Here is a 21,999-nt window from a genome sequence, read left to right as displayed (position 1 = left end):
GCCCTCATTATTCGCATTTAACACATCAGCTATTCCCCAGAGCAAGGGATACGCCTCTCGTCCCTTTATAAGTGTTAATTTCCCAAGCACCCAACATTGGCCTTTGGCTCTCAAACTCCCTCCAGCTGACACCCAGCAATGTCTGCTTTCCTCTCCTACTGTAAGTCCAGGAGATGGCCCATAGCTGATAGGGTCTGACCCAGTTGCCCTAGGGAGCAAAGGAGGGTTGGCGGTAAAAGAACCGGGGAACCCAGGGTTTTGCCCCAGAAGGCAGGGCCCCAGGAGGGGCTGATAAGGGACTTCCTGACTCCCAGGGGCCCACAGAGGTGCTAAGCAGGGGCAGGGAGTGAGAACAGCTATATCCTTACACTGAGATCTGGCCTGGGAGCACACAGACCTGGGTTCAATTCCTGACTTTAAAGCTGTGTGACTTGGGCCAGTTACTTAACCTCTCTAAACCTGTTTCCTAGTCAGTAATTGCTAATGAAGACACCTAACTGAAAGGCAGTCTCTGCTTGTCTTTATCTTGATTTGCCACGTGAGGTGAAACAGACTGACCCACAGTGGGTATCCAGCAAACAGCAGTGGAAACCAAATCGAGACCCCAAGGCACCATGGTCCTTTCCATTCCATTTTTACAGTTAGATGAGGACAGCAAGGCCCAGAGGTCTAGCGACTTGCCCAAGGTCACACAGGATGTGTACATCATTTGCCTTCCTGGGCCATCCTGTGTGGTCTCAGGGGCTACTTGCTCTACACTTGAGACTTTTGGGTTTCATCTTGGCCTGAGGTGAAGCCCTCCTGGGGAGCCTCAAGCCTGACTCGGTGCCTGAGAGGGTCCTCTCAGCTGGGCATGGCAGTCCTAAGGACACTGGAAAAGACACGTCTACTGTCTTCGCTGACAGATGCATGAAGGAACAGAAGCATAGTCACAAATATACCAACACAATCAAGGCAGAGCCGCCCACTGATGGGCCGTTCAGGAGAACCTCCAGGAACAGGGATGGAAAGCTGGCTTCGGTGGCCTTTTAAAGAAAGCCACTCTCTACATGGCTGCCAGGCAGCCCGGACTCTGTGGAGTTCCCACCCCTCCCCGCCTCAGATCAAGCTCAGACTCCTGAACTCAGCCTTCGAGGCCTGTGAACTCAACCGTCCTCCATTCTCATCTGCCTCCCGTCTGGTCTGTGAGCTCCATGAGGGTAGGTTCTGGACATTTTTACTCTTCAGCTTTCTGCGGCCCATCAGGGCAAGGAGGTCATGTTTACCTAGCAAGTGCCGTGGGCCAGGCCTCTCTGACCAGGTACTTTACATACACAGCAAGCCATGACGTCAGATGCTATTAGTCTCCCTTTGCAGATCCGCAAACTGCGTTTAGAAAGATCAAGCAACCTGCCAAAAGTCACACAGTGACGTGACTGCCAAAGAAGTGAGGAGATGAAGGGAGGGGTGGCTGAGCACGTGCGTTCTTGGCTTTTGGCCACCAGGCCCAAGGGGCACCTATGGCAGGTAGGCACACTTGGTTGCCCATCCGTCTCCAACTCTTGGGGAGCCCCATCCGGGCACTGAGTGAGGTGGAACCCCATGAACTAACTAACCACAACCACAGCCTTTGGAGGTGTGTGGGAGGCCGACTGCTGTCCCCTAGCCTGTCAGAGCCCCAGCCCCGCCCTACCCCAACACCAGTCAAAGCTCTGTGCCAGCCCAGTGGTTTCTGCTTGGCAGCAGCTCAGGAAAAATAAGCTGGCTCTCAGCCGGCCTGGGCCTGGATGTGGCAGGAGCAGGTCATGAGGGAGAACCTGGGAAATGCTTGAGTCCGGCTCAGCCATGCTCTGCCCATGCTGTTGGGATGTCACGAAGCACTTTCTGGATGTTTGGCCCCTTGGACAAGGATCTGGAAAAGGAAGCCAGTAGAGGTATCACCAATAAACACAGCAAGAAGTTACCTGACATGCACTGGGTCCAGGCTCCAGGCTGGTTCGCCATACTTCATTCTGGCACCAACCCCAAGAAGTAGCTACTATCTTCCTCACTTCACAGACAGGGATACAGAGGCTCCAGTTCACCTGAAGAGCACTGGAGTCCAGAGAGAGGTTTGGGGTGAGGAGCTGGGACCTCCATGCGCATAAATCTGAGCTCTCCAGTGGCCAAGAGGGACAGGGGGGGAGGTTTAGACATCTTTCCCTGTTCCTGCACCCTTTCCTACTCATGCTTTCATTGCTGTTCAGGCCTCTCCTTAGGGAAGATTTCCCTGACCTCCTTCCTGGGCCACGTGCTATCAAGTTTGTCCTCTCTGGACTGTCCCCATCTACACAGGCCTGTACCCACAGTGAGCCAGTTGGGAGGAAGTAACGATGGCAGCCACCTAGGGACTCAGGGATTCCAGCTTCTACTCCCAGCTTTACCCTGATTTACCACAAGGCTTTGGGTGGTCACTTTCCCATCTGTAAAATGGGGCACCCTGTGTCACACTCAGGGCTGGGAAGGGAAACATTCTATCCTTGGAACCAGGGCCCAGAGGAGGGCCATGAGCTTTGTCTCCCAGGCACCCTCACCCTTGGGTCAACACCTAGCAGGGCAGAGCACCTGTGACTACCGAGGGCCAAGGCATCTAGGAGAAGGGGTGGCTTTAGAGGTAGACATGCCTCAACCTCTAATGCAAAAGACAAGACTACCACCAGGCCACTTTCCCTCGGCACTGGAAACCAACCTGAGCAAGGTGGTGCCTGGAAGAGAGCACCCAGATGGGCCTGGACTTAGCTTTGTGGACAGATGGGGCTCAGATCCCCGCTCTAACAGGCTGTGGGACTCTAGGTACGCCATGTAACCTTCCTGAGACTCAGTTTCCCCAAACATAAATGGGGACCTTACTAGTCCCAGACAACTGGTTTTTATCTATGCTTCCCCTCCCATCCCTAGCCTCAGTTTCTCCATCTGAGAACTGGGGACTTCGACGGTACCATTTCACAGGACTGCTTCAGGGTCCCGGAGCTGATGGAGGAAGGCGAGCGTGGATACAAGAGCACAATCAGAGAGGGGAAGTGACCTGCCAGGACTCGGCCGAGGGGGTGGCCGCGGCGTGGGGAACCCTGTGGCCGCCCCAGGGCCAGTGAAGGGTCATTTCCTTCCGCGTTCAGCCCCGCCGGCACCTCTCCTGTTTGCCCACCCCTAAGTGCGGCGGCGCCGGCAGCGGGGGAAATCGGGGCCAGGCCGGATTTCCTCTGCGGACCTGCAGCTCCTAGAGCCCCCCCCACCCCCACCCCCCGCTCCCTCCCCTCCGGACCCCGCGGGGCCACGAGCTGCACGTGCGGCGGTCGGGGCGGCCTCGCCCGCCGCCCGCCGGCGCCTCCCCAGCGCCCCCCACCCGGCCCTTCCATCCCGCCCCCTGCCTCCCCGCCCCCCCAGCCGGGTTCCAGCGGGAAGATGCTTCGCCGCCTCGCGCGTTCCGGAGAAACCGAGTCACGCGGGGGCGCGCCGGCCGGGCGCTAGGACCCCGCAGCGGGGCCGGGGGGGCGTGGTGGGGCGGGTCGGCGGGAGAGGTATTTAAATTGGAGCCCGAGCCGCCCCCTCGCGGGTCGGGTTCCCGTGGGGCGGTGGAGCAGCCGCGGGCCGCCGCGGGCCGTGACCCCGGGGTCTGGGCGGCAGGTTTGCGCAAGATGTGCCGGGGCTGCGCGCCAGAGGAGCGGCGGCCGCGCTGAGCCAGGTAGGAGCGCCCGCCGGCGAGGTGCCGCCCGGGGACGGGGACGGGGCCGGGGACGGGACGGGCCGGGGCCGGGCCGGGGGACCCCGCCGTGCGCCCCTGCAGAGCGCCGGCCGCCGCGGCTCCATCCCGGGCGCCTCCCGCCCCCCCCCCCCCACGCGCCGAGCCCGGCAGGACCCGCCCTCGCCCCCGAGGCTCCCGTCGCAGCTGCTCTTTCCCGCGAAGGCGGAGGCCGGCGTTCCTATTTGACAGATGGCAAAACTGCGGCAGCAGGGCCGGCACGCACTTTCCCGGGAACTCACAGCCAGTCGAGGGCAGAGCAGGATTTGAATCCAAGGCTCTTACCGCCGCGGGACTCCGCCGGCCGGGCGCGTCCCCGCGCACCGCACCTAGCAGCTGGCCCGACTCTGGGGTGGGATTGGGGCCGGGCGGAGGGGCACCCACCTCTCCCCGAGGGGCTCGCAAGCCGGCCTCCTTGGTGAGTGGTAAGATGTGAGGGACCCCGACCCCCACCCCCACCCGAGCTGCCTGAAATTCCGCCATCACAGCTACATTCCTTTGGGTTAAGGTCTAATTCCCCCGTGGGATGCACATGTCTCCAGAATGGGGCTTGCCCTTAGTGATTCACTGCTTGGTATGAACGTCCACAGCAGCTCTCCCAGGACCCCACTCTGCTGGTGACTGGGGCTGAGAGGAGGGAGAGGAGCACCCCAGAGCCCAGCCCTGGGAGCCTGCCTGTCGGTAGGGGTGGTAGGGGTGCCGGTGGGGGGTCGCTGGATGTGGTTAGGGAGGGAGATCTTGGCCTGCTGTAGTGGAAACATTTGCTCTGGAGGCAGACCGACCAGATTCTGAATTCATCTATTTACTGCCTGTGTGACTTTGGGTAAGTCACCTCTCTGAGCTTCATTTTCCTCATGGGCAAAATAAGGACAGTTCTATAGGGAGCAGGCTACTAGGCACCTGATGGAGAAAACACAGCCTTTGGGTCATGTAGACCTGGGCTAACCCCCCACCCCCACCCTCAAATGCTTATGAGCCGGCTAACTGTGTGCTAGGTCTCTTTCTGAACGTCAGTTTTCTCATCTGTAAAATGGAAATTATGGTAACCACCTTATTGGGTTGTGACTTCAAATGAGATAATACAGATCATGTGCTTAGAAGAGTGTCTAACACCCTGAAATAGTAGGGATAGGCTTATTACAATAGTAGGCATTGCCCCCCTGACACACACACTCTCCCTCCCTCTCTCTCACATACACACACACTCACACACACACTCGGGTATTTTCTGGTATTGGTCCTCCCAGAGTCCTGAAATGTCTCCTGCCTTCTCTTGCCTAGGCTACTAGTCTGCAGGCCTGGGGCCCCTATCCTCGGCATGCCTCACCTGTGCCGTTTGGCCCTCTGGGTCATTGCCCCAGGTGGGAAAGACCGTGTGTCCAGGACACCTTCATTACCATTCTCAGCTTTATCATCACAATGGTTAGGGGAAGCCAGTGGCAGAACAGCCACCAGGAGACTTGCTGTACAGATGGGACACTTAGGCCCTGAAAGGTTAAGGGACTTACCTGGGGAGCGCAATACACAGTAGTGTCTGGATGTAAGCCTGGGTCTAAGTGACCACAGTCTTCCCTATTGAAAGTCACATGCTACACACCGAGTCTGGGGCAGTCCTGAAGGGTGCCCACAGATGAGATGCCAGGGCAGATTTCCCCGTGCTAGAGGGACTTCTGCAGGATGCACAGATGCCCACCTTGGGGGTGGGGAGAGATTTGGCAGGCAGAAGAGGGGCTGGTGAGGGTGCCTTTGAGCAGCACTGCCTTCAGGTTCAGAACTAAGCCAGGTCCCTCCTGTCCTGACCTCACAGCCCCCTGAAGTAGAGCTTCTACCCCTCTCTTTGCCATTCTTTCAATAGATGTTTGGTGAGCACCACTTAATAGACCCCTGTTCTCATAGAATCAGAAATACATTTGCAGGAAGTGATCAATGCAAGGAAACAATGAAATGTGTGAGAATCCAGAGAATAGCATTCCAGGCAGAGAGAGTAGCAGGGGCAAAGGCCCTGGGGTAGGAATGCACTTGCTATGTTTGAGGAATGGTGAGAAAGCTAGAATTTGGTAAGGGCAAGGCAAATGGGAGATGTGGTCAGGGAGGAGATTGTGTAAAGCTTGGATTTTATTGGAAGTGCTCAAGCAGTGAGAGTCACGCTCCAATACATGATTTAAAGGCATCAGCCTGGCTGTGTATGGAGGACAACCTGGAGGGGCCAGCGTGGGAGCGGGGCTGTTGCTGCTTTCGAGCCCAGGGCTGTGGTGGTACCTCAGTGCGGAGCAGTGGTGGAGGAGGGAGGTAGCCGACCCAGCGTCTGTTTTTCAGGCAGGGCAGACGTAACCTGCTGATGGGAAGGAGTGTGTCTGGGAGATGAAGGGAGAGTCCAGAAGGAGTGCTCTTGCCACCGTCACCTTGTGTCAGTTCTCAGTGGCTCCCTGGCCTGCCTGGTGATGTGAGATGGATCCCAGGGGAGACTGAGTCCTCTTTGCCCTGGGCCACTTCCCACAGGAGTGGGTCAGAGGAACTAACCCCGCAGAGCTCAGTGCTGTGCCCACTGGAACCTCAGAGTCTGTGGAACCTGGAGGATGAGCTATACATTGGCCAGCCTTGGGGAATCAGAGAGGGCTTCCTGGAGGAAGTGATATCTAAGCTGAAACCCAGAGGATGAGGAGGCATTCAGCACAAGAGAGGGGAGGAAGTGAAGGTTTAGGGCAGTGAAAAGGTGCTCACAGAACCGAAGGAAATAGGAGGCTGCCATAAGCCAGAGTGGGAGAGGGGACAGTGAGAAGTGAAGCCGAGGGGGAAGAGCTGGCTGGGCAGGCACGCTCCCCAAGGGCCTCAAAGGTCCCAGTGAGAGGTTTCCATTCAATTCTGAACACACTAGCTTTCAAATGGGTGGTGATGTTCTGCTTTTTAAACAGCAGAACCAAATTTCCTGTGAACACAGGTGAGAGGCGAGCAGCTGTGGGGGGCAGGGGGCCCAAGGCCCCGAGCTGAACCCAGGGAATGGGGTTGAAAACACAGCATGGTGGCCCGTGTGTGTTTGGGTGAGAAAGAGCCTCAGAGTAGCCATCTTCACTTAAAATTCATCACAAGGATAGTAGTGGATCCTAAAAGTCGAAGACCTAGCCCTCACAGGTCCTATAGATGCTTCTTCTTCTAAAGCACCCTTCAGAGTTGCAACTCAGCGCTCATTTATTGAGTAACCTTCTAGCGTAGAGGTTCAGGGTACAGATTGCTGGGCCTGCCACTAGTAAGCTGTGTAGCCTTGGTCCTGCTACTTGATCTCTCCAAGCCTCGGTTTCCCCATCTGCAAAATGGGAATCGTCATCCTAGAACCAAGTCCTTGGATTACTATGAGGATTAAGTGAGTTAATACATGTAAAGTACCGAGAAGAGTGCCTGGTGCGTGATAAGGGCTTTGTAAGGGCACTTTCATTTGATCTTTAGCAAAACTTAGGCAAATTGGCATTAACCTGGAAAGAGGAAACTGAGGTTCAAGACTTGTACAAGGCCCCATAGGAGCAGGAGCAGGTCAGTGGAGGGAAAGAGAGCAGTTACGGGTGACTGAGTCTAGTGCTCTTGGAAGGCTTTATGTGTCCTCCCTTGTTAACACTCAGTATGCATTCTGACACTTCTCTGCATTTAATTATGGCCCCAGGTCGGAGGACAGAGCCAAACTTGAGGAGGCATTCAGTTAAAGTATGAAAGGAAGAAAGAAGGAAAGAGAGAGAGAGAGAGAGAGAGAGAAATAAAGAGAAAAAGAGAGAAAGAGAGAAAGAAAGAAAGAAAGAAAGAAAGAAAGAAAGAAAGAAAGAAAGAAAGAAAGAAAAAAGAGAAGAGAAGAGAAGAGAAGAGAAGAGAAGAGAAGAGAAGAGAAGAGAAGAGAAAAAGAAAGAAAAGAAAAGGCTTGATGTGTACTCCTAGCACTTGGCCCAGGTCCTCAGTGAGTGAGCCCCTAACAGCACAGGGAATCAACTCTGCTCAGGGCCTGTGAGGTTGCCCTTACTCCACCTCAGCTGCACACAGAGAAGACACCAGCAGGTCTGAGTGGCCCCCTGCACTGGCGGTAACTTCAGTGAAAGTAAAGAGCCTGGAGCCTACTCCTGGGGAAGTCCACAGCAACAGTGCTGGGGGCAGGGTAGGCCTCCTGGCGGAGCTTCCTGTCAGGGCTCCAGGCCCAGCCTTCAAACAATGGCAGGGACTCCAGAATCAGAAAATCAAAAGAAAAAGGGCAAAATAAAAGTCCAGGGGTGGGGGGATTGAGGAATTCCGTTCGAGGGCCTAAGAAAGTAAGATGGGGGATCTGCTTCTGACCTGGGTGGAAATGTAGTCAGAGGCCTAGCTACCCAGCTCACCCCATCCCAGCCCTGAGCTTGGCCCAGGGCAGCCCTTAGAGTCCCTCTGTCTCCTGCTCACCCCCTCCAGGTGGTCTTCCAGCAGGTAGGGTCTTTTGAAACCTGCATCTGACCAAGTCACCGCTGCTTCAAAGCTCTCGCTGTCTGGAGTGACAGCTTAGCTCCTTGGCCCAGCACTAGAGACCCTCTGGGATAGGCTACAGACCCCAGCACCCATGGCTGCCTCACTCACAGCACCTTTTGTCCAGCTCTGGCTGTGATGTGGGGCTCCCTGAAGGATGGGAGCAATGGGGGCTGGCAGTGGAAACCAGTGGTCTTACAGTGTTCCCCTTTTCTCCCCACCCTCTGCAGAGCCATGAGCCACCAGATCCTGCTGCTTCTGGCCCTGCTGACCCTGGGCCTGGCCACCTCCCAACGAGACAAGGTGCCCTGTAAGATGGTAAGCAGCCCCACCCAGGTGGGCTAAGCCCCCGAGACTGTCCTCCTGTCCCAGCCCTACAGGCCAGAAGTCAGAGGAGTTAGAAGAGGAAAGGGAATGCATTGAACACATTTAAACCTTGCATTTAATGAGTACCTGCTAGGATGTTTAAACACTTTATTATGTACTCTGAATCCTGTCAGGTAAGTACCATTCTATCTCATTTGATAGAATTGGAAATTGTGGTTTAGAGAGGTTAGATGGCTTGTCCAGGTTCAACCGGCTAGGACCAGTGGGGCTGAGATTGGACTCTATTTCCCCAAGTTGCCCCTGCAGGGCAGCAGACCCCCTGGGTGATATAGAATATGTGTATGTGTAGGGAACTAGAGGTTGGCTAGCGGGGTCCCTCCTGGGCCAAATCCCCTTTTCTTGACTTGGGCCCAAATGCTGCTTTCCTGGTGGGACACCTCTCACTCATTGCTGCTCAGATCCAAAGCTGCCTCCTCCAGAAAGCCCCACCCTGACCGCTCCCAGGCTGATGTGCTTCTGTTTGCTCCCCGTCCTGGACTCTCATACTGAGCAAATGGGATAGCTGGTGAATGCATCCAAGCCTGTCTCACTTGCTGGACCAAGAACTTCTTCTTGGGTAGCAGGTTGTCCAAGGGCAGCTCTGAACTTGGCTCTGTCTGGAAGCTCAGAGCTCAGGGAGCAGTGGGCACCCTTAGAAACCAAGTTCTGTGAGCCACCCTGGCCTGCAAGCTTCCTCCTGGTTGGGCAGCCCAGTGCCGCCCTGCCTACCAGCAGCCCCCGCTGGGCCTCATGGGCACTGGGGTAGAAAGCAAGTATTAGGCCCTGGGCTTGGCCAGCTTTGTGTCCTGGCTCAGCTCTCAGAGGCTGGTGTCCTGGCAGCTTTTAATATCCTGAGGTGAGGCAGAGTGGGGGTAACGAGGGTCCCAGTACAGTGCCCCCCCAGCAAATGCTCAGTAAGTGCTGGCTGATACTATATACTGTGCTGAAGAACAGTAGGAAAAGGAACTTGCACTGGTACTTGGGCGCCTCTGACTCTCTGATCCAGGGGAAGCTCACCCCTGAGTCTCAGTTTCCTTAGGTGGGTTCAACAGGGTAAATAATGCATGCCAGGATTAAACGAGGCAAGGGGTCTGTGTACCCAGCCATGGAGCCTGCCACAGAACTAGTGTGCCATGACAGTGGTGGTCATGGTGTTCCTTTTGCTGTTTCTTTCTCAAGTCAGGATGGGCCGGGTTGCTGAGGATAGGGATGAGGAGGCTGTACCTAGTGGCCCAAGCTGGTGGAGACGTTGTGAGGGACCAAGGGGCAAGAGCCAGGCAGGGCTGGCAAGGTGGCCGGGCTAGGTATGTGGTTTAGAGGGGCATTCAGCTGCCCGATACCCTCGAGGATGCTGCTTGGCTGGAGGTGCTAGGGCCAAGTGACTGGACTGCCAGGACCAGGACACCTGATTAGTCAGGTGCCCCATGAGGGCAGGTCTGTGCCCCCCATCCCACTCCCACCCTCCCACGCACCTTGGAGCTCTGGGGAAGGAGCTGAGAGCTGGGCCGGCAGGGAGCGCCCAGGCTGGTGTTCCTGCTCCATGAACTCCGCCACTCACTGTGACCTTGTGCTGGTCACTGCTGTCTTCAGTTTTGTCTCCCCATCTGGGAAGTGGGCAAGCCAGAGTCTTTTTTACTCTACTGGTCTTTAACTCTGGTTAGAATACATGGATTCTCTTTTTTTTCCTTTTAGAAAGGTGATGATTCAGTCCCTTAGCCCTTTACCAAGCCACTGTGGTGTCCGTGACTCTTTCATTCATTGAAAAAATTTATTGAGTACCTTTAGTGGGCCAGGTCCAAGGCATCCACATCCATCACACCGACCCCTGTTGACTCTGAGCTCCCTGCCTAGCATGTCCTGCCCAGACTGCCACAGTCAGGAGCCAGAGCTATGAGAGAGGGAGCACAGGGCTGTGGTACTCCCTCAGAGCCCAGGGAGGGCTCCCCACCTCCAGGCTCAGTGCCCCAAACACCAAGCTCAAGCCCTACAGATCTGGGTGGGGAGGGGTAAGGATAACCAGAGTGGGGACCAGCAGGGAGGAGGCAGGGAGGAGGCCCAGAGGCAGGCCCTGTGTGGGAGGGCACAGAGGGCAGTGGTCAGGTGTGGTCACTGCAGCAAGGGCTGGGCTGGAGGGGGCTGGGAGGAGAGGAGACAGGTCTGCAGGGGCTAAAAACAGCCTTAAAACCTGCTGAGGGTCCTGGACTTGCCCTGGAGGGTTTAAGCAGAGAGTAGCATGGAGAGGAGGTTTCTTGTAGCAATTGCCAGGAATTTGGCAGTTGGAGAGGTCAGAAGGGGTCTGTGGATACAGAGAGTCCGGGGTAGGAGTGGGCCTGCACTGGGTGGTTGTGGAAGTCAGACCATTTCCTGGAAAAGTCTGGATTCCTGGGCTCTTTGAAAAGATGAGAGGGAGATTGTATTTGCACAGAAAAAAAAGAAAAACTCGGGCTCCTTCGAAGTCACATGTGCTAGGAGGACAAAGTTGGCCTTTGGCTCTAAAACAGATATACGTTCAAACCCCAGCTCTGCTCCTCCTCAGCTGAGTGATCTCAGAGCCCCCTACCCTCTCTGAGTTTGGGTTTCTGAAAAGAGGGGTGACCATATCTGATGGGCTTGCTTTTGTGAGGCTCCAGTGAGACAGTGGGCCTGAATGAGCTAAATAAAATGTAATACACTGAGTCAGTGCTGGGGAAAGGTGTTACTCTGTGGATAAGAAGCCTGGAGTGGTAATGTGACTTGGTGAGGCTCACACAGCAAAATCCTAGTCTTGTCACCAAAGAAGGTGGGTTGGGACCCTGGCCATGTTTCCCCTGCTTCCTACCCCCTCCCCTCTCCAGGGGCCAGTCTGGACCAGGCCATGGTGGGCAAGGCCACTGATGGAAGTGGGTCAGGTAGCAGCAGCAAAAAGGAGGTCTCATCTGGGGATAGGCAGTGAGAAAGGCAGGCACTAGGACCCGGGACTCTGCCCCATGGAATGAGGGCTTGAATGAGGTCTGAGGGTAGGAGGCCAAAATAAAAACTGTTGAGAGGAGTGCAAATTGCATTTTGGAAACATTTCTCCCCCAAAATGGTTTCTGGTGTAACAGCAGTTGGGTAAATTTAACTATCTGAGCACATAAAAGGAACCCAGGATGTGAACCAGAAGGCCCCAGGTTCCTGCTCAGTCCTATTATTCTCTGGCTTGGGGTGGTTCTGGGTGATATATGGCTTAGTTTCCTGTAAAATGGGGCAATAGTCAGTGTAGGGTGTTTTGTGAGTTCATCTGTCCTCTTGTCTGTCTGTCATTTCTATGTCTGTGTATCCATCAAACTTCCTTAAGTCCCTCCCTGATACCCAGCACAGTACTGAGTGCCAGAGACAGGGGCACGGAGAAAGCTAGGGATCATCCAGATGAGAGATGATTGGGCTGGGGTGGAGGAATGTGGAGCATCTTGGGAGCCAGAGGAGAGGCCTAGCTAAGCTAGGCTGGGGGTTGGGTAGGGGTTGGGGTTGAGACATCCTTCCTAGAAGATGTGTCTGGTTCCTCCCCTTACTGTGTCCACTAATGCCCACTGCTCTCCCTGACCTCTCCAACCCACCCCAGGTAGACAAGGAGGTCTTGTGCCAGGGTCTTGGCCTGCTCCAGGTCCCCTCGATGCTCCCGCTGGACATCGAGGCCCTCGACCTATCTGGGAACCAGCTGCAGAGCATCCTGGCCTCACCCCTGGGCTTCTACACAGCACTTCGACGCCTGGACCTGAGCACCAATGAGATCAGCTTCATCTACACCGGGGTCTTCCAGGCCCTGCCCCACCTGGAGCACCTCAACCTGGCCCACAACAACCTGGCAGTGGGCACCATGCTGAACGCCCCCAGCCTGGGCCCCCTGCCTCATGTGACATCTCTGGACCTGTCCGGGAACAGCCTGTACAGTGGCCTGGTGGAGCAGCTGCTTGGGGAGGCGCCCGCCCTGCGCACCCTCTCGCTGGCCGAGAACAGCCTGACTCGCCTGGCCCGCCACACGTTCCGGGGCACGCCCGCGCTGGAGCGGCTCGACCTCCACAGCAACGTGCTCATGGACATCGAGGACGGTGCTTTCGAGGCCCTACCCCACCTGGCCCACCTGAATCTGTCCAGGAATTCCCTCACCTGCATCTCCGACTTCAGTCTCCAGCAGCTGCGGGTACTGGACCTGAGCTGCAACAGCATCGAGGCCTTTCAGGTGGCCCCAGAGCCCCAGGCTGAGTACCAGCTGGCCTGGCTCGACCTGCGGGAGAACAGACTGCTCCGCTTCCCGGACTTGGCTGCGCTCCCGCGACTCATCTACCTGAACATGTCCAACAACCTCATCCGGCTCCCTGCAGGGCCATCCCAGGGGGGCGAGGGCATCCACGCGCCTTCAGAGGGCTGGTCGGCCTTGCCCTTCTCCCACCCCAGCCGCAACGCCAGCACCCACCCCCTCTCCCAGCTCTTGAACCTGGATTTGAGCTACAATGAGATTGAGCTGGTCCCTGAGGGCTTTCTCGAGCACCTGACCTCCCTTCGCTTCCTGAATCTCAGCCGGAACTGTTTGCGAGCCTTCCAGGTGCAGCGCGCGGGCTTCCTGCCTTGCCTTGTGTACCTGGACATCGGCCACAACGCGCTGGAGACGCTAGAGCTGGGCTCCAGGGCCCTGGGGTCTCTGCGGACGCTGCTCCTCCAGGACAATGCCCTGCGGGACCTGCCCCCCTACACTTTTGGTGGCCTGGCCAATCTGCAGAGGCTTAACCTTCAGGGAAACCGGGTCAGGCCTTGTGGGGGGCCAGGTGAGCCCAGCCCCTCAGGATGTGTGGCCTTCTCTGGCATCTCCTCCCTCCGAGTCCTGAACCTGGTGGACAATGAGATGGAGATGCTCCGGGCGGGTGCCTTCCTCCACACGCCACTTACCGAGCTGGACCTTTCTGCAAACCCAGGGCTGGATGTGGTCACGGGGGCCTTGGCGGGCCTGGAGGCCTCCTTGGAGGTCCTGGCCCTGCAGGGCAATGGGCTAGCCATCCTGCAAGTAGACCTGCCCTGCTTCAGCTGCCTGAAGCAGCTCAATCTTGCCGAGAACCGCCTGAGCCACCTGCCTGCCTGGACACAGGCCGTGTCCTTGGAGGTACTGGACCTGCGGAACAACAGTTTCAGCCTGCTGCCGGGCAGCGCCATGGGCGGCCTGGAGACCAGCCTCCGGCGCCTCTACCTGCAGGGGAATCCACTGAGCTGCTGTGGCAATGCCTGGCTGGCTGCCCAGCTGCACCAGGGCCGTGTGGACGTGGATGCCACCCAGGACCTGACCTGCCGCTTTGGCTCCCAGGAGGAGGTATCCCTGAGCCACGTGCGTCCTGAGGACTGTGATAAAGGGGGACTCAAGAATGTCAACCTCATTATCATCCTCACTTTTGCACTGGTCTCTGCCATCCTCCTCACCACACTGGCCACTTGTTGCTGCGTCCGTCGGCAGAAGTTCAACCAACAGTACAAAGCTTAGGGAAGCCAGGAGCTGCGGGACAGCTCAGCCTGGAGACCTCCCAGGTCAGCTGGGGTGCCGGAGGCACGGACAAGGGTGGGGACTGACCCAAGGTCACACAGTGAGCCAGAGTCTGAGAACTCTGGTCTCTAACTCCCCGCCCAGGGCTCCTTCCCTTATGTCGTGCTGTACTGGTAGGCAACCCACTTCCCAGGCCACACATGTGGTCCAGCTGTGGCAGCCGGAAGTCAGGCAGTTTCAGGAGTGACAGAGAATAAGGTTGACAGATCTGACCGACACATGTTTGCCAAGCATGTTTTGTGCCACATCCTGCTCTGGGCACTGGGGACGCTGGTGAATGAGACATATCCCTGCCCTCGAGTGTCCCCCAGTCCTGGTGGGGAGGTGGTCCCAAAGCCATGCAGTGACCACGCCGAGTGTGGAAGTTCCAGGGCTGCTGAGTTATGGAGAGTCCTGCCCCGGTGGGGCCGGAGCACAGGAGGGACAAGACCAACAAGACTGGTCTGAGACGTTTCCAAGCAGACTGTTTGTCACATCTTCCAATAATGACTTTCAGCTTCTTTGGAACATGTAGAGCTTGTGACCGGAAGAGAACTGGAGCCACATGAGTACATCTTGGATTCAGCTCTGAGGCCACAGCGGCTCCAGCAGAGCCTGATTAAGAGGCTGTTGCCCGGGTTCTGGCCCTGTGCTGGACCATTCCATTTCCTGCTCCCGACAGGCTCTTTCCCTGCCTAGCATGCTGGGGTTGCACACAATTGCCCTAGCCCCCCAGCTCCCTACGCAGGCCCCTTGTTCATCCCCAGCCCCACCCCGGCTGATGAGCCAGGAGTCAGAACCCAAGCGATCCGGTTCTGTTCTGCACCAGGCTTGTTGGCAGCTGGAACATTGGCAGCCTCTTTCGGACAGCCCTCTGAGGTTGGTATTTTAACCCATTTTACAAAAACTCCCTCCAGGGTCCTCCAGCTAAGAAATGCCATACCTGAGATTCAGGCTAAAATCCTCCTGTCTCCAGGGCCTGCCCTTTGCCACTGCGGGGGCTGTCTGCTGTTAGGTGGACAGGAAACGGCCCCACATTGAGGGAGCAGGGCCTGGGAGCATCCTGTGCTGCACATTCCCACCCACTCCTCTCCCTTCTCTCTCCCAGGCAGGCAGACACAGGCTCTCTTCTCCTTCTCTGCCTCAGTTTCCCTTATTCCCTCCTTTGTAGACCGATGTGTGTTCATCTTTTTCTCTTGCTCCTGCATTCCCTGGTCCTCCATTGAGCACAGCTGGCAGTTTGAGACCATTGAGTCCAACCTTCCCATTGTACAGATAGGGAAACTGAGACTGAGGAAGAGAATGGAGTTTGCTCAGAGCTTCACGAGCCAGTGGCAAAGCCTGTGACAAAAGTGGATTCAGACCTCATTGAGGGTGTCAAGGGAAATTGGGAGCTGGACCTGAGTGATTTTCTTCTCTCTCAGCTGTCATATGACAAGATAATGCTGGCCCCAAACACTTTTGGGTCCTCATCATGCAGGGACTTTTTCCCTTAGAAAAGTGGTAGAAAAACCCATCTAGATATAACCCTCTATTCCTCATGGCCTTGGAATCATGGGCTGTCTAGGAAGCCCTGGGGGTAGCCCAAGACCCTCTGTTGTTGTCTTCACTATCTTACCTATGCTTGGCCCGTGGTCTGGCTCATGATGGTGCTTGGTAAAGTGTGAGACAATGAAAACAGCCCTCTCTCTGCCCCATTTTACAGACAAGAAAACTGAGGCCCAGAGAGGGTCAAGGACTCAGGGAGTCAGTGGCAGAGCTGGGGCTAGAAGCTGGTGTCCTGGCCCCAGCCTGGGGCCCTGGTGGTGTGTGGGGCAGCCAGGTGGACCCAGTCCTGGTTGGGAATCACAACCACAGGTGCTCACTGCACAGAAACACTCTTCCTCAGGCCTGGAGTGACGGGGTGGGCCCCTTCAGGCCTGATCTTTGAAAACACTACACAATGCTGCTCTCACCTCCAGGAGCCAGGCCACAGTCTGGCCTGGGGACCAGCTCTTTGTATAACCCACATGAATGTATTAAAAAAATAATTTTGGAGAAACAGTGGGGCCTGCCAGCGTCCTCCTTGTTGCAGATCATGGGCATTATTGCATCCACTTGAACCCTGCTCCCTCTACTTCCATCCGGGTCTTTGAATCTTCATGGCAAACCCCTGGGGAGATGGGCTGAGGGCCGCTGAGGGGAGACTGAGGCTCTGGATCCTCACCGCCCTTGCCCTTGGGGCCTCAGCCCTCATTCCTCTGCCATCCCCCTGATCCTCTCACTCAACCAGTGCTGACCCCACCCTGCCCTTCCTGCTTGGGCAGCCCCTGTGCCCAGCCCCCTGCCTCATGGCAGAGGCCATCCTGTCTGTCCTACCCGCCCTCTGGGGCCCCCTCTGCAGGCTCTCTTCTCTCTCCGTGATTTCCTTTCCCCTAGTGGTTGTGTGGAAGACTTGCCGATCTGAAAAATAGTAAAAAGACCCCTAAGCCATTTTCCCTTTCCTTCTCTTATTTCATGGGTAAACTTCTTGGCGAAGTAGCCCCCTCCTTCTCCCCTCCAATCTCAACTCGCCTGGGGTAACTTTACCCACCCCACTCCCACGCTGGCCTGGCTGAGGTCACCAAGAAGATCCTTTGCTGAACTCTGTGCACCTTCTGGACTGCCCCTTCTCGACCCCTCGCTGCAGGGGTCCCTCACCCCATCATCCCCGTCACCCATGCCCTCCCCTTGGCACACTCTCCTGGCATCCAGGCCTCCCACACGTGGTTTCTGCCTTCCTCTCAGTCCACTCCTTTTCAGACTCTGCTACGGGATCACCTTCCTCAAGCCATCTGAATGGCGATCACCAGGACTCTGTCCCAGGCCGTCTTCCCTCAGGAATGTCATCACCCTCATTGTCATAGCCATTCCATTGCTCTAATGATGCCCACATCTCTGGCTCCGGCCCCAGCCGGCCTTGAGCATCTGGCCCTGATACCCTGAATCCCAGAGGCCTCCCCGGCTGGAGAGCTAAAGGTCTCCCAATGGCCAGAGAACTGAGTGAGTGGCCAGGCCGCAGTTCAAGACTGACCTTGGAAGAAGAGCCAGGGAGCAGGGGGTGAGGGTAGGAAGAAGAGCTTTCCTGGTTCCTGGAAGGTAGCTGGATGGTGAGGGTGTGGGCTGTGAGGTCTGGGGAAGGGACAAGAGCCACTTCACCCATGGTGGGGGTGGGGCTGAGGGGCTCTGAGGTGGAGTCAAGAGGGCAGGGCATTCCCCACCCTCTACTTTGCAGACCCCTGTGCCTGTCCTCATGTGGCCCTGTCTCCCCATCTTAGCTGCCTGACACCCAGACATTGCCCTCTTTGGCGGCACCTACTTTCCCTTCCTTACTTCCTCTCCCACAAATTCCAGCTCAGTGATGCTCCACCTCCTTTATCCCCCAAACATCCTGGAGATTTCTCCATGGCAGCTTCTCTGGGCCCTGACCTCTCCCCTCCCAGTTCCTACTCCAAAGGATAATTTTAAATGCCTATTTCATAGATGGGGCTGGGGGGTGAGAAGGCATGTGACTCAGTTCGCTGGCACATAGCAGGTGCTCAGTGAAGGCCTAAGGGAAGTCAAGAGCATAGGCTGCACTCAGCCCAGGGCTCTGCAGACCTCCAATCCAGCTGGAGCCCACCAGGTCCCTGGCCCCTTTTCCTGGCAAACAGGGGAGTTTGTTCACCTGGCCAAGACCCCCAACAAGGCAGAAATTCCTGTTTTCAGCCAAACATGGACACAGCTGCCAACTAGGTCATCAGAGCATCCGGCAAGTCCCAGAGAGAGGGGAGGCCCTCGGCTACCCATGTCGCAGCCTGCGGTGCCAGGTCACCCAGCCCATTCAATTCAGTAAGCTGTTATGGGGCTCCTGGAGGTGCGGGGCCCCGCAGGAGCCAGGCTACAGGCCTGATGGGCAGGAGGGAAGGAAGGCAGCACCCAGGGCCCACGAACTGCCTCAACTTCTTGGTCCCCTGTGCTGTCACACCCCTACCCCCACCCTCCAGGGAGGCAAGGTCTGCTTTCTGTGCCCCTGCCCTTCAGGCAGCTCACAAGGACCCTGCAGTCCATCTCTCTCTGGCCACCTCCGCCCCTGTGCTCAGAGCTGACAATTATTGGCCATTTCCGGTTGGCCCTACACCAAACAGTTGATGTACATTGTTATATGCAATTCTTATCATCTTTGAAGAGATTCCTATTACTATTAACCTCATTTTAAAGACAGTGAGACTTGGGGAATCCCTGGGTGGCTCAGTGGTTTGGCGCCTGCCTTCAGCCCAGGGCGCGATCCTGGGGTCCCGGGATCGAGTCCTGCATCAGGCTTCCTGCATGGAGCCTGCTTCTCCCTCTGCCTGTGTGTCTGCCTCTCTCTTTCTGTCTGTGTCTCTCATGAATGAATAAATAAAATCTTAAAAAAATAAAGACACTGAGACTCAAGGTCCCACAGCTGTAAAGCATGAGAGCTGAGACTGGAACCCAGGTATGCCCTGCTCCAGAGCAGCAATCTTAACCATGGGGTTCCCCACCTCCCAACACCAGGCTCTCTCCCACCTTCTCCACCTGAAATGTCTCACCCGCCCTGACCCACCTGCCAAACTCCTATGTCAACCCTGGCCTGTACCACCTCTTCTGGGGAGTCTGCCCTGATTTTCCTCTACAGCCCCAGGCTGCTGTGGGCCACAGTGATGAGGATCTCTGCCTGATATGCCACCAAATTAAGAACTCCTGGAGGGAAGTTCTACCTCAGCCCTCTCTGTGTCCCCAGGCCCTGTGAGCCAACACAGACTGTGAGTTCAGAAAAGGTTTCCTGAATGCAGGACCCCAGCCCTGCAGGACTTAGACATTTGTAGGGATTAAGATCGGCCCTCAGATAGAGAAGGGGGTCGTGGGCTTCTCAGACAGGTGCAGGGGACGTGGAGGACACAGAGGGGGATGCAGGATGTGGTCTGCCCAGGGCAGCAGTGACCAGTGAGGAGGCAAAGGAAAAATCTTCTCTCGACATCCTCTACTTCCCTCCACTTTCTTCTTGCCTCTGGGACCCTGTCTTATCTTCTCTTCCCTTCCTCCTTCCCCCTCTTCATCTCTCCTTTCCCTCCCTTGATCATCCCCCTCCTAACCCAGAAGCAGTTGGGGCCGTGGTAGCTGAGGGTGGGGAGGAGCAGAGGGGAGAGAGAGGGAGTGAGGCCCGAGCTGTTTATAGGAACTGGAGCAGCTCCATCCATCAGCTCTGTTTGGAGCAGGAGACCAAGCATAATAAATACCTTGGCTCCTCCCCAGCTGTGCTTTTCCTGAACTTGGCCATTCGAACTCAAATCTCTCTGGCCTGCTGGTTCTCAGGACCCAGCTCCCACCCCACCCCACCCTCCTCCCACCTCCCTCTGCCCTGGAAAGAGCCTCGCCTCCAGGACCAGAAATGCAGGGCTAAGTCTAGGCTCTGCTTTGGGTGTAAGGGCAAGTCCTGCCACTTGTCTGTGCCTCCATTTCCTCATCCCGAAAACGGGGTCATAGTCACTGCCCACCAAATGCACAGTGCTGTTCACATTGTAGGCCCGAGTCGCTTGAGCACCCACTCTGTGCCAGGCCCTGCAGGGTTCCTGGGAACAGCCAGAAAGGGCCTCTGCCTATTGGGTGGAAGGAGAGGCCACACCACATCACAGGCAGGAAGTGGTCAGCGCCGTGAGGGAGGTCCAGATTTTGTGCTCTGGAAGATTGTTTGCAGCAGGGAGCGGCCCTTCCAGCTGGAGGAGTGAAGGGAGGCTTGGAGCACATCTGGGCTGGCCAGGCGGGGAAGGCTAGGATTTCAGCTCACGGAGGTGGGGAGAGGCTCTTCCAGGCAGAACAAATGGGAGCCAAGCAAACTTGGGTCTGGACTGGGCAGACAGGAGTGTGCCTATGCCAGCCTCCTCCCCAGACTCCCAACTTTGTCCTCTCTGGACCTTCAGCACTTTCCATCCCAGCCTTCCAGCCTCCTGGAATCGTCCTTCCTTCCCTGGAGAGCTTCGGACTCATCCAAGCCGTGGATGTGTTCCTGGAATTCGGCAGTCATGTCCCAACCCCACCCCACCCTCCAGCGCCCCACCGAAAGCCACCCCAGAAAGTGGAAGACTCAGATCAAGGGAAAAATCACTGGCCAATAGCACATGTTTCTGGAATGAACAAGGGAATAAATGTATAAAGGAATGAATAGAAGAGTGAGTCAATGAGAAGGAGAACAAGTGAGTAAGCGAATTACTACATTCAAGGGACGTTTCTTAAGCGGCTTCACTCACACTAGGTGCTGGGCAAACGCGATCCCGCCCCTCGCCGCACTCGCTGCCTATTGGAGGAGATGCACGTTCACACCGGGGCTTGCACGCGCACACACGCGCACTCGGATCAAGACAGCACGGCACCTGTGATGAGTCCTATGCCGGACACAGCAGGGAGGTGTAGTCGAGATGGGCAGGCTGAGATGTCCTCCCTGAGGACCCCGGCTATAAGCTGAGCCTCGAGGAGGACTTGTTGAGAGAGTGGATTAGTATTAGTCCTTCTCGCCTCTGGCCCTCCTTCCTGTGGAGTTGCCAGAATGCCCAGGAGAGTAAGAGCCGCGTGCTAGACCCCGAGGCCAGTTTTCATGCACTGAAAGCAGCCCCCTCCACTGAAACCTTCTCTGTCTTCTCTGCCTCGCAATGCGTTGACTGTGCTATTCTAGAATCACTAGAAAAATAGGAAAGGCCACATACAGATTAGTGGGAGTGATCGCCAAGGGAGGGGGCCCAGGAGTCAAGCAGCGTGGGGGTGGGGGGGCTAGGCTGCAGGGTGAGAGTCCAGTTCCAAAGACCCTTGCTTTTGAATTCTGGGACCGGTGGGGGAGGCAGGTAGCATGGGCTTGGCGCCCTCCTCCATTCCGGCACCAACCATATTAGCTTGGACCAACCCTTCTCTTCCATCCTAGGTAACTTCAAACCTTCTCATATCTATGTGGGTTTAGTAACACCTGTGTGTTTTCTCCATAATTATCATTGACAGACACATTTAAATTATTTGCGAATACACACATACATGTATCATAGTTTTATAAAAATAGGATCATAGTAAGTATGTTTTCCTGCATCTTGCTTTTATTTTTTAAGATTTATTTATTTATTTATTTATTTATTTATTTATTTATTTATTTATTCATAGAGACACAAAGAGAGAGACAGAGACACAGGCAGAGGGAGAAGCAGACTCCATGCGGGGAGCCCAACATGGGACTGGATCCCGGGTTTCCAGGATCACACCGTGGGCTGAAGGAGGTGCTAAACCACTGAGCCACCCGGGCTGCCCCTGCATCTTGCTTTTTTAATTGAACAATACTTCAAGGAAATCCTCCCCTCTAATTCATTTTTGACGGTACATAATATTCCATAGTGTGAATATTCCATAATTTATTCAGCTGTTTACCACTTAATGGAACATTCACTTTTTAATCTTTTTTTTTTTCAACTATAAACATGCTGCAAAAACATCCTTGTTCATATGCCCATATCTCTGGGAGTTGTATTTGTCAGATAAGTTCTTACAGGTAAAATTCTAGATCAATGGATAGATATTATATATATGATGTATATGATTTTAATAAATCTTACTTTTTAAAAAGAGTCCTGTTTCACCCTTCCATAAACAACTTATGAGAGTATCTTTTCTGCACTTCCCTGCCAGAATGCGGGTGATATAAAGAGAGACGTCTAGAGAGTCGTCTCTCATTGTTATTATTTTTTTTAAAGATTTATTTTTATTTATTTGAGACAGAGAGAGAGAGAACAGGAGCACCATGGGAGAGGGAGAAGCAGACTCCCTGCTGAGCTCAGAGAGCCCAACTTGGGGCTTGATCCCAGGAGATCCTGGCCTGAGCCCAAGGCAG

At 55.6% G+C, this 21,999-nt stretch overlaps 1 protein-coding gene across 6 annotated transcripts; it reads left to right on the top strand.

Moving 5' to 3' along the window:
• The first annotated feature begins 3,559 nt into the window (after positions 1 to 3,559).
• On the top strand, positions 3,560 to 21,736 carry LRRC32 (leucine rich repeat containing 32). 6 transcript variants are annotated; one of them, XR_012015707.1, is made up of 5 exons: positions 3,560 to 3,700; positions 7,410 to 7,792; positions 8,458 to 8,545; positions 12,174 to 14,996; positions 21,279 to 21,736. XR_012015707.1 is itself a non-coding variant. In XM_072794712.1 (4 exons), the coding sequence occupies exons 3-4, from the start codon at positions 8,462 to 8,464 to the stop codon at positions 14,076 to 14,078; spliced, it is 1,989 nt and encodes a 662-aa protein (XP_072650813.1). In that variant the 5' UTR covers positions 3,560 to 3,700; positions 7,410 to 7,694; positions 8,458 to 8,461; the 3' UTR covers positions 14,079 to 16,160. The 6 variants fall into 6 exon arrangements, 5 of the variants coding, with proteins under 5 accessions (XP_072650813.1, XP_072650811.1, XP_072650812.1 ...); XM_072794712.1 differs by lacking the exon at positions 21,279 to 21,736 and having other exon boundaries at positions 7,410 to 7,694; positions 12,174 to 16,160; XM_072794710.1 differs by lacking the exon at positions 21,279 to 21,736 and having other exon boundaries at positions 12,174 to 16,160.
• The last annotated feature ends 263 nt before the right edge of the window (positions 21,737 to 21,999 follow it).

This window comes from Canis lupus, chromosome 23 (assembly GCF_048164855.1).
Source record: "Canis lupus baileyi chromosome 23, mCanLup2.hap1, whole genome shotgun sequence".
NCBI classification, from domain to species: Eukaryota; Metazoa; Chordata; class Mammalia; order Carnivora; family Canidae; genus Canis; species Canis lupus.
The sequence above is the reverse complement of the archived record's forward strand: the minus strand, read 5'-3'. Positions and strand labels throughout refer to the sequence as shown.

What these genes read in the sequence shown, in the direction of transcription:
- LRRC32 (XM_072794712.1), top strand. Translation starts at nt 8,462, where the DNA reads ATGAGCCACCAGATCCTGCTGCTTCTGGCCCTGCTGACCCTGGGCCTG. An exon ending in ACAAGGTGCCCTGTAAGATG is followed by an intron (nt 8,546 to 12,173) that starts GTAAGCAGCCCC and finishes AACCCACCCCAG; the next exon opens with GTAGACAAGGAGGTCTTGTG.